The sequence below is a fragment of the Xenopus laevis genome, chromosome 1S, assembly GCF_017654675.1.
Source record: "Xenopus laevis strain J_2021 chromosome 1S, Xenopus_laevis_v10.1, whole genome shotgun sequence".
In the NCBI taxonomy this organism is placed as follows: Eukaryota; Metazoa; Chordata; class Amphibia; order Anura; family Pipidae; genus Xenopus; species Xenopus laevis.
This window is the reverse complement of record NC_054372.1, coordinates 101,040,612-101,056,039: the sequence shown is the minus strand read 5'-3', so window position 1 is coordinate 101,056,039 and position 15,428 is coordinate 101,040,612. Positions and strand designations below refer to the sequence as shown.

The 15,428-nt window shown below is 38.2% G+C and overlaps 1 protein-coding gene across 3 annotated transcripts in view; it reads left to right on the top strand.

Moving 5' to 3' along the window:
- Nucleotides 1-14,782, top strand: part of LOC108703720 (polycomb group RING finger protein 3) — a 49,734-nt gene extending 34,952 nt beyond the window's left edge. For 2 of the 3 annotated variants that reach the window (XM_018239918.2, XM_018239917.2), the window contains exons 3-10: nt 2,946-3,042; nt 5,932-5,987; nt 7,170-7,280; nt 7,900-7,988; nt 10,645-10,782; nt 11,083-11,193; nt 12,163-12,243; nt 14,110-14,782. In XM_018239918.2, the coding sequence (XP_018095407.1) occupies nt 2,946-3,042; nt 5,932-5,987; nt 7,170-7,280; nt 7,900-7,988; nt 10,645-10,782; nt 11,083-11,193; nt 12,163-12,243; nt 14,110-14,157 (731 nt within the window). In that variant the 3' untranslated portion in view covers nt 14,158-14,782. The remainder of the gene's footprint in view (nt 1-2,945; nt 3,043-5,931; nt 5,988-7,169; nt 7,281-7,899; nt 7,989-10,644; nt 10,783-11,082; nt 11,194-12,162; nt 12,244-14,109) is intronic. The other variant, XM_018239919.2, reaches the window with a different exon arrangement.
- Nucleotides 14,783-15,428: the final 646 nt, after the last annotated feature.

The window sequence follows — 15,428 nt, the reverse complement described above, 5'->3', positions numbered from 1 at the left end:
CCTGGTAAGGTCTCACCTTGAGTATGCAGTGCAGTTTTGGACTCCAGTCCTTAAGAGGGATATAAATGAGCTGGAGTGAGTGCAGAGACGTGTAACTAAACTGGTTAGAGGGATGGAAGACTTCAATTAGAAGATTAGACTGTCAAGGTTGGGGTTATATTCTCTGGAGAAAAGGCGCTTGTGAGGGGACATGATTGCACAACTTGCACAAGTACATTAGAGGACATTATAGACAAATAGCAGGGGACCTTTTTACCCATAAAGTGGATCACCGTACCAGAGGCCAACCCTTCAGACTAGAAGAAAAGAACTTTCATTTAAAGCAACGTAGGGGGTTCTTCATAGTCAGGACAGTGAGGTTGTGGAATGCACTGCCGGGTGATGTTGTGATGGCTGATTCAGTTAATGCCTTTAAGAATGGCTTGGATGATTTTTTGGACAGACATAATATCAAAGGCTATTGTGATACTAAGCTCTATAGTTAGTATAGGTATGGGTATATATAATTTGTGTGAAAGTAGGAAGGGGTGTGTGTATGGATGCTGGGTTTTCATTTGGAGGGGTTGAACTTGATGAACTTTGGTCTTTTTTCAACCCGATTTAACTATGAAACTATGTACAGGGGTGCGATGTATAGCAGCTAGCCATGGGTTGATGTTTGAACACTTCCCAAAAAAAACAAAATTAAACCTTGGCTAGGTTTTTACTGTAGCCTAGAAGGATTTATTGGGGAAAAAATGATGTTTCATACAGAACTTATCCTTGCAATAAGGTTTTTTTCGCATAATGTGTATCACCACATATCTACAAAAAAACATTTAAATGTTAAATAATCACAATAGGGTTGTTTTTTGACCAATGTGGATTCATGCAGCTTAGTTAAGTTTAGTCAAGTACATGGTACTATTTCATTATTGCAGAGATGTGTTGTGAGATGTCCTTTGTTTAATTTCAAGATTTTTTGGATATCCGGTTTTTCAGCACTCTCAAAGGAGAACTAAACCCTAAAAATGAATATGGTTAAAAAAGCCATATTTTATATACTGAATTTATTGCACCAGTCTAAAACTTCAGCTTGTTAATAGCAGCAATGATCCAGGACTTCAAATCTGTCACAGGGGGTCACCATCTTGGAAAGTGTCTGTGACTCACATGCTCAGTGGGCTCTGGGCAGTTGATGAGAAGCTAAGTTTAGGGGTCGTCGCAAATTAACAAGCAGAAAATTAGGTTGTCCTGCAATATAAGCTGATGCTACAGATCTTATTATTAAATTCTGATGCTCGTTGCACTGCTGCCATGTAGTGATTATCTGTAGTAATTAATAATCGGCTTTATACTGTGACATTTCTATTCTATGTGTACTGTATATTGTGAGTGGGTCCCTAAGCTCAGTAAGTGACAGCAGCACAGAGCATGTGCAGTGAATCAGCAGAAAAGAAGATGGGGAGCTACTGGGGCTTATTTTGAGACACAGATCTTCACTGCTGTGGTTGCCTTGGGTTGGTACAGAAGCCCAAAACATAATGCACAACATTTCTAGCTACTTCTATAGTTCTGCTTTAGTTCTTCTTTAAAAGATAATTTTTTTTTTTTAATGGACAAGGTTTTTGAGGCAGAACATAGTTACTTAAAGGCCATTCGGGTCTTATTTGGGGCACAATAAATTGTTCATAAACATTTGTGCCATCAAGCCTGAAGAAGAGGTTGAGTTTCATAAGATTTTTCTGAATTTAAATTTAGTAGAGGCCTTGCTTAATTTAGAAGTCTGTGATTGTAACCCTGTTCTCTTCTTTCCTGTATTTACAGCAAATGCTTTGTTACAATACCACCAAACTGACTGATAGATGGCAGTGTCTGACTGCAAATGGTCTTAAAGGAATTGTTCAGTGTAAAAATAAAAACTGGGTAAATAGATAGTCTGTGCAAAATAAAACAAAACAGGTTTCTAATATAGCTAGTTAGGCAAAAATGTAATGTATAAAGGCTGGAGTGACTGGATGTCTTAACATAATAGCCAGAACACTACTTCCTGCTTTGCAACTCTCTTGGTTTCCACTGATTGGTTACCAAGCAGTAACCAATCAGTGACTTGAGGAGGACCACATAACTGTTTGTAATTGATTCTTAGCATGCATCTCAGATTAAAAAGCAAACTCATTGAACAGCTATGTCCCTTGTGGCCAGGTTCGGAACTAGGGGTAGGCAGAGTAGGCACGTGCCTAGGGCACAAAAGCTGGGGGGTGCCAGGCATGTACCTTCTCTGTCGTCTACCCCATGTCTGGTCCCCTCTCTCCGCGTGTCTCTTCTATTTGCCTGTGTATTTTTGCATTCTGCAAATTTGCACACAAGAGCGGAGATTCGCGCAGGCACATGAGCAGAAGTTCTGGCATGCACGCAAGAGCGGAAGCTCGCGTATGCGCGCAAGAGTGGATGCACACCCCATCCGATTTTGCGACCGACCAGGTTGCCTAGGACGTCTGGCCCGGCTGTGCTTGTGGCCCCCCTTAAAGTCGGTGACTAACTCAGAGTTAGAGAGCTGAAAAACAGGAAGTTGTATTCTGTTCTGTTATGTTTGACATCCATTCACTCCAGCCTTTATAAATTACAACTTTGGTTGACTAACATTTTTTATTTTGCACAGCCTATCTATTTACCCAGTTTTTATTTTTACACTGAACTATTCCTTTAAATGCACAACAGGAGGCCCAGAATTGTACATCAAAAATACATAGATGGTGGCCAAGAAAACCTACATTTTAATTAGAACAAATTTCTTAAGCGTTTTAGTTTTAAATGTTAGTAAAGGAAAATGAAGACCTTACACTGGGATTGGTTTTAATAATATCTATGCTTTGCAGCAGCACTGGCATTTTCTTTTATTAAAAAAAAATCTAATTAAGCATGTTTGTTAAAATGTCTAAATGTGCTTGTTTTTTTTTTCTCAGTTTGCAGAAGTTGTTTGGTGAAATATCTGGAAGAAAATAACACCTGCCCCACATGTAGAATTGTCATTCATCAGAGCCATCCACTACAGTATATAGGGTAAGTACAGTGGCCAGCATTTGTATTTTGGGTTTTATTTGCAAGTACAGGTATGGGACCTATTATCCAGAAGGCTCAGATTTTTCTGTAATTTGGATCTTCGTACCTAAAATCTACTAGAAAATCATGTAAATATTAAACTCAATAGGCTGGTTCTGCTTTCAAGAAGTATTAATTATATCTTAATTGAACTCAAGTATGATTCACTGCTTTATTATTACAGAGAAAAAGTATTATTTGGATAAAATTGAGTCTATGGGAGAAGGCTTTTCCGTAATTTGGAACTTTCTGGATAATGGTTTTCCAGATAACGAATCCCATACCTGTAGAAGCAAGCAATAAGTCTGTGAATGGGTACATGTTATTGTGGATCTTTTGCTTAGATGTTAAAGGGAATGTAAAGGCAAAAAAATAAAATCCCATTTTTACTTTATTTAATGACAAAGAAACCTATCTCCAATATACTTCAATTAAAAATATGTACTGTTTTTATAAGAAACCTGACTGTGTACAGTGAAATTCCCTCTTCGTTTTACTTGCTCTGACTGCTGTGGATACGAAACTTCAGAAGGTCCCTAACTGCTCAGGGGGAACTGATTATACTTACGAACAGCAGGGGGTAAATTTGTTTCCCTGTAGAGGAGTCGGCAACTGTGTAGAGATTTGTATTGGATTTTATTTTTGCCTTTACATCCCCTTTAATGTTTCCAACTCCAGTGGCAGGGACAAAGATCATGGAGCCATTGAAGGACTATTTTGCTGCAGCCACTGGATCTGCAGAGTTGGAGAAAAACTATAAAAACCACGTTAAATTACATGACAACACAGGACCCAGTGCAGTCTGCATATTCTGTTTATTAATCAGTCTTGCTGTGTCGGCTTCTATGACAGATGATATTTGACATTTGATGTTTTGATAATTTATGACGATCCCTAAGCTTAGGCTCTCAACAGCAGCCCAGACCACACTGAGCATGTGCATGGTCTTGCAAAGATGTTTAACAAAGTGACAGCATGGTGACCCCCTGTGCCCAGCTTTGCAAGCATAAATCATTTGTTTTATTAGGCTTCTGATGCAGTAAATACATGTTTATGTTAAGTATACAAAATACAGCATTTCTAGCATTATTTTATTTTAGACTTTAGTTCCCCTTTAAGACAATGGGGTATATTTATCAAAGAGTGAAGCTAATAGTGAAGTCCCACCACTAGAGTGAAATTCCGCCACTCTCCATTCATTTCTATGGGATTTTTATAGGCGTATTTATCAAAGGGTGAACTTTGACTTTCACCCATTGATAAATACGCCTTTCAAAATCCCATAGAGATGAATTGAGAGCTGCGGAATTTCACTCTAGTGGCGGAACTTCACTCTTTGATAAATTTACCCCAATATATGTACAGAAAGGCTTCCACTCAAAGACTATATGAACAACTTAAAAAAACCAAGCTACTGAATGGACAAATGAAATCAATGTAAGTGGCTTGCTGTACATGGAAAGCATGGAAACACTCTTGAGTGATGGCACATAAGTACGATTTACAATAATTATAAATTCATAATTACTGTACCTGGTAGACCAAGTTGCTTCTTCTGCATTCACACTGCACCAGGGGATTTTTGAAATTACTAATAATTGAGTTCAGTGCAATATAAAATAAGAAATCCGCCTTCTGTACTGGTTTTGTACAGTGGCAGACTGGGCCTCATAGGTTCCAACAGAGAACCTGACATCCAGGCCCATGTTTACAACGCTTAGATGGAGACAGCATCAAAAGGTCTACAAGTTATATATGCTTATGGTGGAAAAACAAAGGGCTGAAGAGAATTACCCCAGACTGGCGTCCAATGGAGGGTGGGCCCACTGGGAGATTCCCTGAGATTCCCTGGTATTCTGGCAAGTCGGTTCAACTCTGGGGTGTTACCAGCAAGCTAAATAGGCAGCTGGAGTCATGGATACCATGAGAAACCCTGCATTATCTACCCACTTGTAAATCCATAGCTAGTGTTGTATCTACTGCAGAAGTGGAAAGGGGCACATCTCCTTCCTATGTTCGTACTAGGAGGCTTTGCACCATAATTTGCTTCACAGAGGCTGACCTGCATCGTTGCATTAGGAGAGAGTGGAGAACACAGAACCTCCTATGAACCATGCAGCTCTAAACATCTATATGACAGTCATCAGGAGTCCACGTTTCCAAGAAAAAGTACCAGAATTAGGGAGACCAACATGGTCTGTTGCTCAGTGAGATGAGGAACAAAGTGATTTTTAACATATGCTTTGACTGTACTATCTATCTTTCACAACTTCCTATAATGATATAGTAGGGGTATGACACTGCCTATGGCAGTTGTAATTGTGAAAGATGGACCACTTTACAGAAACATATTCTGTGCCACGTTACTGAATCTGTGATGTCTAGGTCTGTTTTACTACTCTTACTTTTGTACCAAGCTTACCAGAGATTGTTTATTAGAAATTGCAGTACCATGTTTTTGTTTCTTATTCTAATTGCCTGGAAATAGGAATCTGGGATCTGCTGTTACATACATTATATACACATCTACCATCTGTGCCATAACAAGGATGTTGGAAGGTAGATGATCATTGACAGCATCTGCTTATTATGTTGTGCTTCAGGAGGCTGTCATTTTGGCATCTGGTCACTGTAGTGACAGCATTTTATTTACATGAACACCACGGCTTTATAAATTAATTGTAATGATTTTTCAAGTGGGCACTGTTCTCAGCCTGTGTTTTACGTTGATTTTCTTTTTTATGCTTGTAATGTCCAGTAGATGGTAGTATGACCTACTATTAGGCTATTTTCTTCGTCTGTTCAACAAAAGCTTGTCATTCTTATCTTTTTATCTCTATATCTTTGCAGTCATGACCGAACAATGCAAGATATCGTCTATAAACTTGTGCCCGGTCTCCAAGAAGGTATTTGACATTTTTCTTGTAAAAAGAGCAGCACAAGCCACAATATCATCTCTCTGCAGGGCATGGAGACTGTTAAAGAGAATATTGGAGCATTCATTTGTTTACATGCCTGCTATTGTTGCAGTATTTGTTTAAATTAAATGTGTCAATTTAGTCTGATGTAATAGTATCCTAAAGCAGTGGTTCCCAAAGTAGTGAACGGAGCACTCCATCTCGAGAGAATGCTTACAAACTATGTTTCATATTTCAGTGAGTCGAGCAAACAGAACAAATGTTGGATCTCAAACAGGGTGGAGTAGTAACCCCAAAATGTTTGAAGACCTTAGGCCTGGAGATCTCTAACATGTAGCAATCATTACAAATGTGAAGGATACAGGGCTTGGCATACCAAACCTTGTTTTTGTTTTCTATGCCATCCAAATGTGTTGCTTTTTTAATTGTATATAGGGTTATGGCAAGAATATCACACTAGTGGCCCACCAGCTGTTCCACGCTGTAACACCCTGTGGTTTAAGCAAATCTGTCTTATTCAGTTTTGCTCTCAGAGATGTATGAAGCAGATTGTAAAGCTTCATGCTTTCTGCACCCGTGGAGTTCAAATTAAATGAGCTGTAAAACAGTGGAAGGTCTCTGGGGATTCAAATGAATTGATGTGGGGAATTTAGAGAAAACTGTGAAGATATATATAATAAGTCCTTGACCCCTACTCTGGAGTAGGCATCAGGATATCGCATATTCATTCTCATTTCGTTAGATTTTTATTTTATATATGTTTTAAAATAATTGTATGTGCTTTACCTCAACTGAACCCAACACATGCTTTGACTACAATGTCAGTCTTGTGAAATGTAGTCATGACACTTACTGAAGCGCTATGTCATATATGTCTATATTTACTTCCTATTATGTAGCCACCCATGTTCCTGTGACTATATCAAATGCAGAAAATTCTATTCTTCATCTTCCGTCTTTTAATGCTGATTTTTTTTTTTTAAGAAGTAATTTACCTTATTCTAATATCACAGTATTGTGTGTAAAGTACTCTAGTATGCACTAAACTGTGTTTTACGTGCGCAGGTCATGTAAAAACCCATTTCAATGTATTATTACACAATGAGTTAAATGGACATTTTGTGGCGAGTTAGCAATTATGATAATAATAATGGTCTTACTTTTTCACAGTGGAAATGCGTAAACAGAGGGAATTTTATCACAAACTTGGTATGGAAGTACCAGGGCACATCAAAGCAGAAACCTGTACTGCAAAGCAATATGTAGAAGTCCACAGAAACGGTTAGTTACTTAAAATTAATTTCAGGCTGTTTAGTAAAGAATGGATACAATTGACAATGTAGTCTTCTGCTGAAAATATCTTGTCATATACCTTTAACTAAGCTAACAATTTTAAAGTAGAAGTGTCTTCTCAGTATGGAGAAAATATACTTGCAAGGGCTTAGTCCCATTAGTATATCCTGTAGATTAAAATATTGTGTTTAGGGAAAATTAAGCACATTGTAGAATGGTATATCTAAGTACCAGAGCTAGGAACTAGGAAATCCAAAAAACATTAGTAGGTTATAATACCAATATACAGTTTGTCTCCTTAATGCCTTAATGTACATTTAGACAGAGAACGTTTTATAACCGTACTTACAGTATAATGACCAGGGTTCTGTTTGTAGAGGGATGTGGCATATGGTAGAATTTTTAGTAGGATAGATCAAAGTTATAGGGATTGTCTGCAAAGCACAGAAAGTAGTCATGGCCCTAAGTATCTTGCCCCTGGTGCAACCTGGTGCTGTTCAAGGCACAGTGATGTGGCAAGGACTTGTGATAATTGTATTTACAGCCATGGGAAGAAATCCAACCCTAATATTGTTTTGAAAACTGATGCATTTTTCTGTGCTGCTAGGTGAAACAAAAGCAGATGAACACACAAATAAAGAGACCACAGAAGAAAAGCAGGAAGAAGACCATGACTATCACAGAAGTGACGAACAGGTAAAATTGCATGGGATTGTTCCAATGCACATGGTCTCATTTGCGAGAAAATAATATTTATGCTTTTTCAAGTTTTATTGTTGTGGATTGTGGTCTGTGTGCATCACAAAATATGAACCCATGTGATGCCCTGTTTGCTAACATTGGAGATAAATATCTGGAGAGATTTCTGGAGAAGTTGCCCGTGGCAACCAATCAGCAATTAGATTTAAACAGCCGGCTGAAAGTTAGAAAACAAAAGCAAAGATCTGATTGGTTGCTATGGGCAACATCTCCAGAAATCTCGATATTTATCTCCAGTGTTAGTAAACATTGGTGGCTTGCCAGTTCAAAGTATGAAGCCCACCTCTAAATGTCCATATGACCTTTTAAAAGGGTTGCAATCTCCACAAGAAAATTAAAATAAACTTGTTTAGAGTTTTCTGAACACTTAGGGTCAGGGCACACGCTCAGATTCAAGGAGATTTGTCGCCTCATGAGGAAACTGTGGGCGATTTCAGAAAACGAAACGCTCTTGAGTGCCATCCCGCCGGCGATTTACATTCTTGCCGACAGAAGGCAGTTCAGGGAGATTAGTCCCCCCGAAAAAGAGGAGATTTGTCGCCGGGCGACTAATCTCCCTGAATCTGAGCGTATGCCCTGACCCTTAACACCAAAACAAGACAAAGTGTTTAATATGTATGCAGAAACACTACAATAGTTTATATAAATAGGATGCTGTGTAGCAGTGGGTGCAGCAATTAGTACATGTTTACACGGCAAATGCGCTGTATACAAAACAAGGGGTTAGTTATTACAGAGGAAAGTAAGCAGGGTCAAATGCCACTCATAGCTCTTTACAGAGCTGAACAGAATCAAAATTTAAACATAATATTTTTTCCTTTTTGGTCCTATGCATTGCTCTTTGAGGCCTCTGGTCCAAATGCAGGTGGTGTCTCCAGTGTGGCACTGCTCCTTTGCATATTGCCTTGCCTAGTCACTAGGTATTATACATCAATTTCTTGACAGCTGGAAGGCTCTGCTTCCCTCTAGCATCAGTTGAACCGCCAGATGATAGCTACTTAGTGGGAGAATGTGATCCATAACTGTCAAGCTAGATGCACATTTTGGTTCCAATGTTATATTTGAAGCCAGATTTCTATAATCTGTTTGAAATAAATTCTCATTACATCAATGACATTATGTAACTGTAGTAAGGGGAGCTTGGTATGATATGCTTTCTCAATTATATAGCAGCTAGTTAGGTTTTATTTGAGCACAAGATTAAACACAATAGACACTCTTTTCTACCTCATCTGCAAGGTAAATAGATAACTATGTCGGTATTAATTAAATTTATTTTCTTTTGGAAATGTATCCATTTTAAATATGCAAATAATATCTTTGCATGTCGAGTCATTTATATTTTCACTGTGTAACGAAAGGTAAAAGGCAACAAAACCCTTGATAGTAAAAAGTCATTTGGCCAGATTTCCCAATTACTGTGGAAAAAATAATTGGGATCTTACCTCCAGACCCCAACAAGTACTCAGCAGCTACCCCATTCTTGGCTATTTTATAAAGCTGATTTCAACCTGCTCATTGTCCATTACAAAATCCCTAAATATGCCTGTATAACATTTAGCTGACTAGGAAGACAGAGCTACTAGAAAAAGAAATGCAGGTCCCTGGCTGGCTCTAAGTTCAGAAACTTAGGGTGAAGACACATAGAGCTACTAGTAGCTGCTACCTATCATGAAGCTACTAGTAGCGCCCACTTTTTTTGGCTACAAAATGCTCTGCCATAGACAATACTGAGAGTTGCTTCTGCTAAAACACATAATGTCTTGGTAAAGCCATTATCACTATTGTCAATTTTGTAGCCAAGCCAAGTTATTGCTACTAGTAGCTCTGCGTGTCTTCAACTTTAGGTGGGGAAATGTGTTAACTTCAGAAATTCAAAGATTTAGTAGATTATACTTAGTCTTTACTGGCATCAAAAATGATGCAAACAGGAATAAATCCATTGAAAGTGGCAGCTCTGTATCTACAATTATATTTTTCTATACACTCGGAGATAAAATAGCAAATGTCTTTGTAAATTAACAAGATGTTTGCCCCTTTTATTCATCCTTGGACTAAAATACATTGTTCTGTGTGCTTTCAGTGAAGACTGACAGAATAAGCCTAATAATGGCTATTAAGCTGGAAGGCCAGGGTGTGTATATAATGAGCTGGCGGGAGATACAATGCAGGTTGACATTTTGTGACCTATGTATTTGTTCATTCTCTTATTTCACAATGTCTCTCTATATATAGTTCAAGCTCTGAGGAAAGTAAAGGCAAATTTTATTAGAAACATTGATTTGACACAAGACACAGATTTGTATCTTTCAGGCAATTCTTTTTTTTTTGACATGCCACAAAGTATTTTTTCTTTGTAGATGAAATCTGTTTTACTGTGATAAATAAGCTCGGGTTCACTTAATGCTGGTTGCAAAAAGCAAAAATGGTTGTAAAATATATATCTAATTTTAGAAATGTGGAAGTGCTATAAATGACTTTCATTTAATGTGCTTATGCCTGGCAGGACTGAGTATTAATACTGAGCCTCAGCATTAAACTTAGGCTGACAAATAATTGGGCATCCCTTTCTCTCCCCCCCCCTTGCATTAAGGTGAGCATATGTTTAGAATGCAACAGCAGCAAACTGCGTGGACTGAAGCGAAAATGGATACGCTGTTCAGCACAAGCAACAGTCTTGCATCTAAAGAAATTCATAGCCAAAAAACTTAATTTATCATCATTTAACGAGGTAAGATTCTGACTTAAATAAATAATATAATCTACTTTTGCAGCAAACTCCTCAGTTGGTAGTGAGGCAATACTATCATCCGTATATTGGTCTAACCGAACCTAGCAATAGGTTTATAATTGCTAGCCTGATTTCCTGGGCTGGTGCAACTGTTCAATGAAACCTGCACTGGCCCAGGGTACTCTTGTAGGGAAAACATGTCACCATCCTCTTTGCTTCTACCTTCTTTGAACCGGGTGCATATGTATAGTAAAGTGAAAAAACTATTTTAGGGGAAAAGCATACCTTTTCACTCTACAGTGCATGTCCGGACAACGCAAGGATGAAGAAGATTGGTCTGTGCTGCTCGTACAAAAGTACCCAGGGCTGGTGCAGTTTTCAGTCAGCAGGAGCAACAGCCCAGGATATCAGGTAAGCTATTATAATCACTAGGGGCGGGGGTATGCATAACGTGTCATCCCCTAATGTTGGTAAGTGAATCACGGGGGTGGTTTGAGAAGTGTTCTTGTGGCAGTGACATCTTAAGAGCAGTGTCAGGTATAAGTTAGTTATTCAATAAACATAAACTGGAATAAACTCTCATAAATTAGATATAACATTTTTGCATTGTAATATTGTTCATTGGACCATTATTACATTGCAAATTATAATTGCATGTAGCACAGCTTTTGTGACTTGAAGATAGTTTATTTTTTGTTCAGGTATAATGGTTTTTGTCCGTAAGATGTTTGGTTGAATAAACTGGTGCAGGCTATAAAATGTGCTAATTTTTTCTACTGGCCAAGAAGTTGCAAAATCTGAAAAATGAAATGGAGGAGTCCAGAAGCATTCTCAGTAGTTTGATTTTTTTCTAATTATAAAAGGGTTATAATGAATTGCTAAGATTTAGCTAAATGTGTCGGTACAACCCTGTGGATAGGTTATTAGTAGACATAGTCTGTATACATAGATCTCATAAACCCATTGTTGTTGGTATTCTAAAACAATCATGGGACATTATATTTGATAAAGTTCCTTATCCTTATCCATTTTACATGACCCCTATCTGCATATCTGACTCATTTTCATGCAAACACTGAGTATGGAGTAGTTTCCATTCCCTGTTTGCCCTATTCATCCAAATCCCATAGATTAGGGTGGTAATTAAAATAGGCAAAAATAATCTTTCTTCTTTGTTAAACAAGGTGTATTCTGCCCATTTAAGACTCAACAATGAATTCATTGAACAATGAATTGTTTCCTTAAACCTGAACAAACAGTTGGTATATGTTGTGGCTTACTTATAATTGAGCAGGGCAAAGGTAATGACTGCTAAACGCATGTAATAAAAAAAGATTTGTGCAGTGTGTAATCATGTGCTAACTGCTTTTTATTTTTTAGTTGGATATATTATGCAATGAAGAAATACTTGGCAAGGATCACACACTCAAGTTCGTTGTAGTCACGAGATGGAGATTTAAGGTAATTTTTTTAGGCTTTTTACCTATACATAGATCTATCACTATAATCACTTTAAAATACAATGGGAGTTATTAGATAATCCAAAAGGGACAGGTACATTTTGGTTTCTCTTTGGTTGCAAATGACTTTCTTTTTACAAGTACAGCAGCTTTGTGTCAGCTAATGCTTGTCAGATACTGTGAAGAAAAGTACCTAATAGAACAAAGATACCGGCACTCAAGGCTTTTGCTTGCAGGGAAAACCTTGCTTTAATAATTTGTGCGGGAGTACAACGTTTCGGGCCACGCTTTATCAAGCCACGAAACATTGCACTTCTGCACAAATAATTAAAGCAAGGGTTTCCCTGCAAGCGAAAGCCTTGAGTGCCGGTATCTTTGTTCTATTAGATATTTATGAGGTTGGCGAATTCTCCATTACTGAATTCCAGCCTGCAATCCTTAGGGGTTGTTGAGGGTATGCATCTGCTCTAACCAGTTCAAGAAAAGTATCTATACAGAAGGTGTGGAGTTTAACAGTGTATATACTGTAGGATTTCAATGCGATACAAGTTTGGATTTTAAACATTGGCACATGATTGTGTGTTCCTCCTACAGTTTGGCAAATCCAAAGCTGTCAATAATTGTCTTCTCCATGTTCATGTAGTGTCATTGATTAATTCAATTAGTCAGCTAAATACAATATGAGCTTTCATGTGTGAGTATGGCTTTGTACAAAATTCTACCAGGTGATCTGGTTATAATCCAGTCTCTCACTGTATTTCATTGTACCATTGTAATTTTTTTTTTTTAACTTTAAAATTTGACCTGTATCCCCAAATCTATATGTAATTATTACAACACAAGACCCTAATAGCTGGAATAATAGTTCTCGCTGAAGCTGGGGTGGTTAAAGTAGGCTCCAGGGCAGTGTTCCCCAACCAGTGGCTTGTGAGCAACATGTTGCTCTCCAACCCCTTGGATGTTGCTCCCAACAGCCTCAAAGCAGGTGCTTATTTTTGAATTCCAGGCTTGGAGGCAAGTTTTGGTTGTATAAGAGCCAGGTGTACTCCTCCTGTGTGGTGACAGTCCACATAGAGGCTGCCAAATAGTAACATAGTTACATAGTTAAATCGGGTTGAAAAAAGACAAAGTCCATCAAGTTCAACCCCTCCAAATGAAAACCCAGCATCCATATACACACCCCTCCATACTTTCACATAAATGATATATATACCCATATCTATACTAACTATAGAATTTAGTATCACAATAGCCTTTGATATTATGTCTGTCCAAAAAATCATCCAAGCCATTCTTAAAGGCATTAACTGAATCAGCCATCACAACATCACCCGGCAGTGCATTCCACAACCTCACTGTCCTGACTGTGAAGAACCCCCTACGTTGCTTCAAATGAAAGTTCTTTTCTTCTAGTCTGAAGGGGTGGCCTCTGGTGCCTCTGACTCTCTTTAATAGTCAATCACATTCCTTATTTGGCACTATTTCCATGCTTGGGTTGCTCTCCAACTCTTTTTATATTTGAATTGTGGCTCATGGGTAAAGAAGGTTGGGGACCCCCACTCTAGGAGATGCTGCTGTGCAAGTGAGCTTATGTGGAATGTATGTGCAACAGGAACAATAGAATGCAATTGCCAGTGGTGTGTATTTGCTTGATATCTGTGTATTGAACATTTTTACCAAATCATCAGCTATTTCAAGAATTAGCTTTAACCACCATGATCTTCATGATCTTGGAACATATAGCTGCAACTGAATGTCTAGTACTGGTACTGATTGGACCAATGTGCCACCGTTCCCACATGTATAGTAATCACACAGGTCTTGCCTTTGTGCTTTTTTTTAATATACACCGTTTATTTGATTACAGAAAGCACCACTTCTCCTGCATTACAAACCAAAAATGGACTTACTGTAAAGGATCTTCATTGCCCTGTAAGGACTGATGTTTTGCAGAGACTATCATGGGCACAGGCTTAGTGTATCACATCACTTACAACATGGGACCTGACCCAGCGGATTTAAGGCCAGAAGATTTAATGCATTAAGAGAAGGACCTGTGCTTCTAGAAATTTCTGTTACATTACATGGATTCTAGAGTTCTGGAAAGGAAAATATTTATACTTTTGTACAAAAAAAAAATTACAAAAGAGCTAATTTTTTCACAAATCAAGACACTGCTCTCATCTTTAAGAGCCTACAGCTGGTGCACACACAAGCATCGATTGTATATGCCTAGGTGCTGGTTAAAATGTATTGTTTGAAAGTCACAGGTTAACACCAAATTACCTTAGGATGCTTTTTTGTTAAAATTCTCTGCCAAGGACCTATTATGCTCTAAATGTACGGTTTATGGGTTTCAGCCAATTCATGTTTTTGAGACAATTTGTTAGATATAACAGTCAGGTAGCAATATGTAGGGGAAATGAGGTGAAGAGAAGGAATATAACCTACCCAAACATTCGAACATGGAAGAAAATTACATTTAAAAAAAAAAAAAAACAGTTCCGCTCTCCGTGGTTGTATTTGTTGTTCTCTATTCCTGGTAGGGAATCCATACAGCTGATTCCTGTGAATCCCAAGCTGAGCCAGAACGACTTGCCCTGGTTCCAAAGGCAGCCACAATACAGAAAATTATATATCAAACATGTGTTCCAAGGCTCAATTATAGTAAAAATATTTATTAAAGTTCGAATTAAAAATGGTACATACTGACCCCACATGGCCCACCTTACGCGTTTCGTACCTTCCAGTACTTAGTCAAAGGAGACTTAGGGGGAAATTTACTGAAGGGCGAAGTGACTAACGCTGGCGAAAATTCACCAGCGTGACGTCATTTTGGCACTTCCCCGATTTACTAACGGTAGCTGGCGTAATTTCGCTGGCGTAATTTTGCCAAGGAGATAGACTCTTACGCCAGGCAAATTTTCGGTCTGGCGAAAGAGCGTTACTATGCAAATTCACTAAGTTTTTGATTTTACTGACCGTTACCTCTATCGCCAGACTTGCCTTCACCACCTCAGACCAGGCAAAGTGCAATAGAGTAGATAGGAGTTCCTCAAAAAAAATTGAAAATTTTTCTAAGTCCCAAAAAACGCTAGCGTTTTTTTTCCTATTTAAAGGGTGATAGACTGAAAAAGATTGTAAATTTTTTTTGTGGGTACCCTCCTTCCCCCCTATATTTGCTAA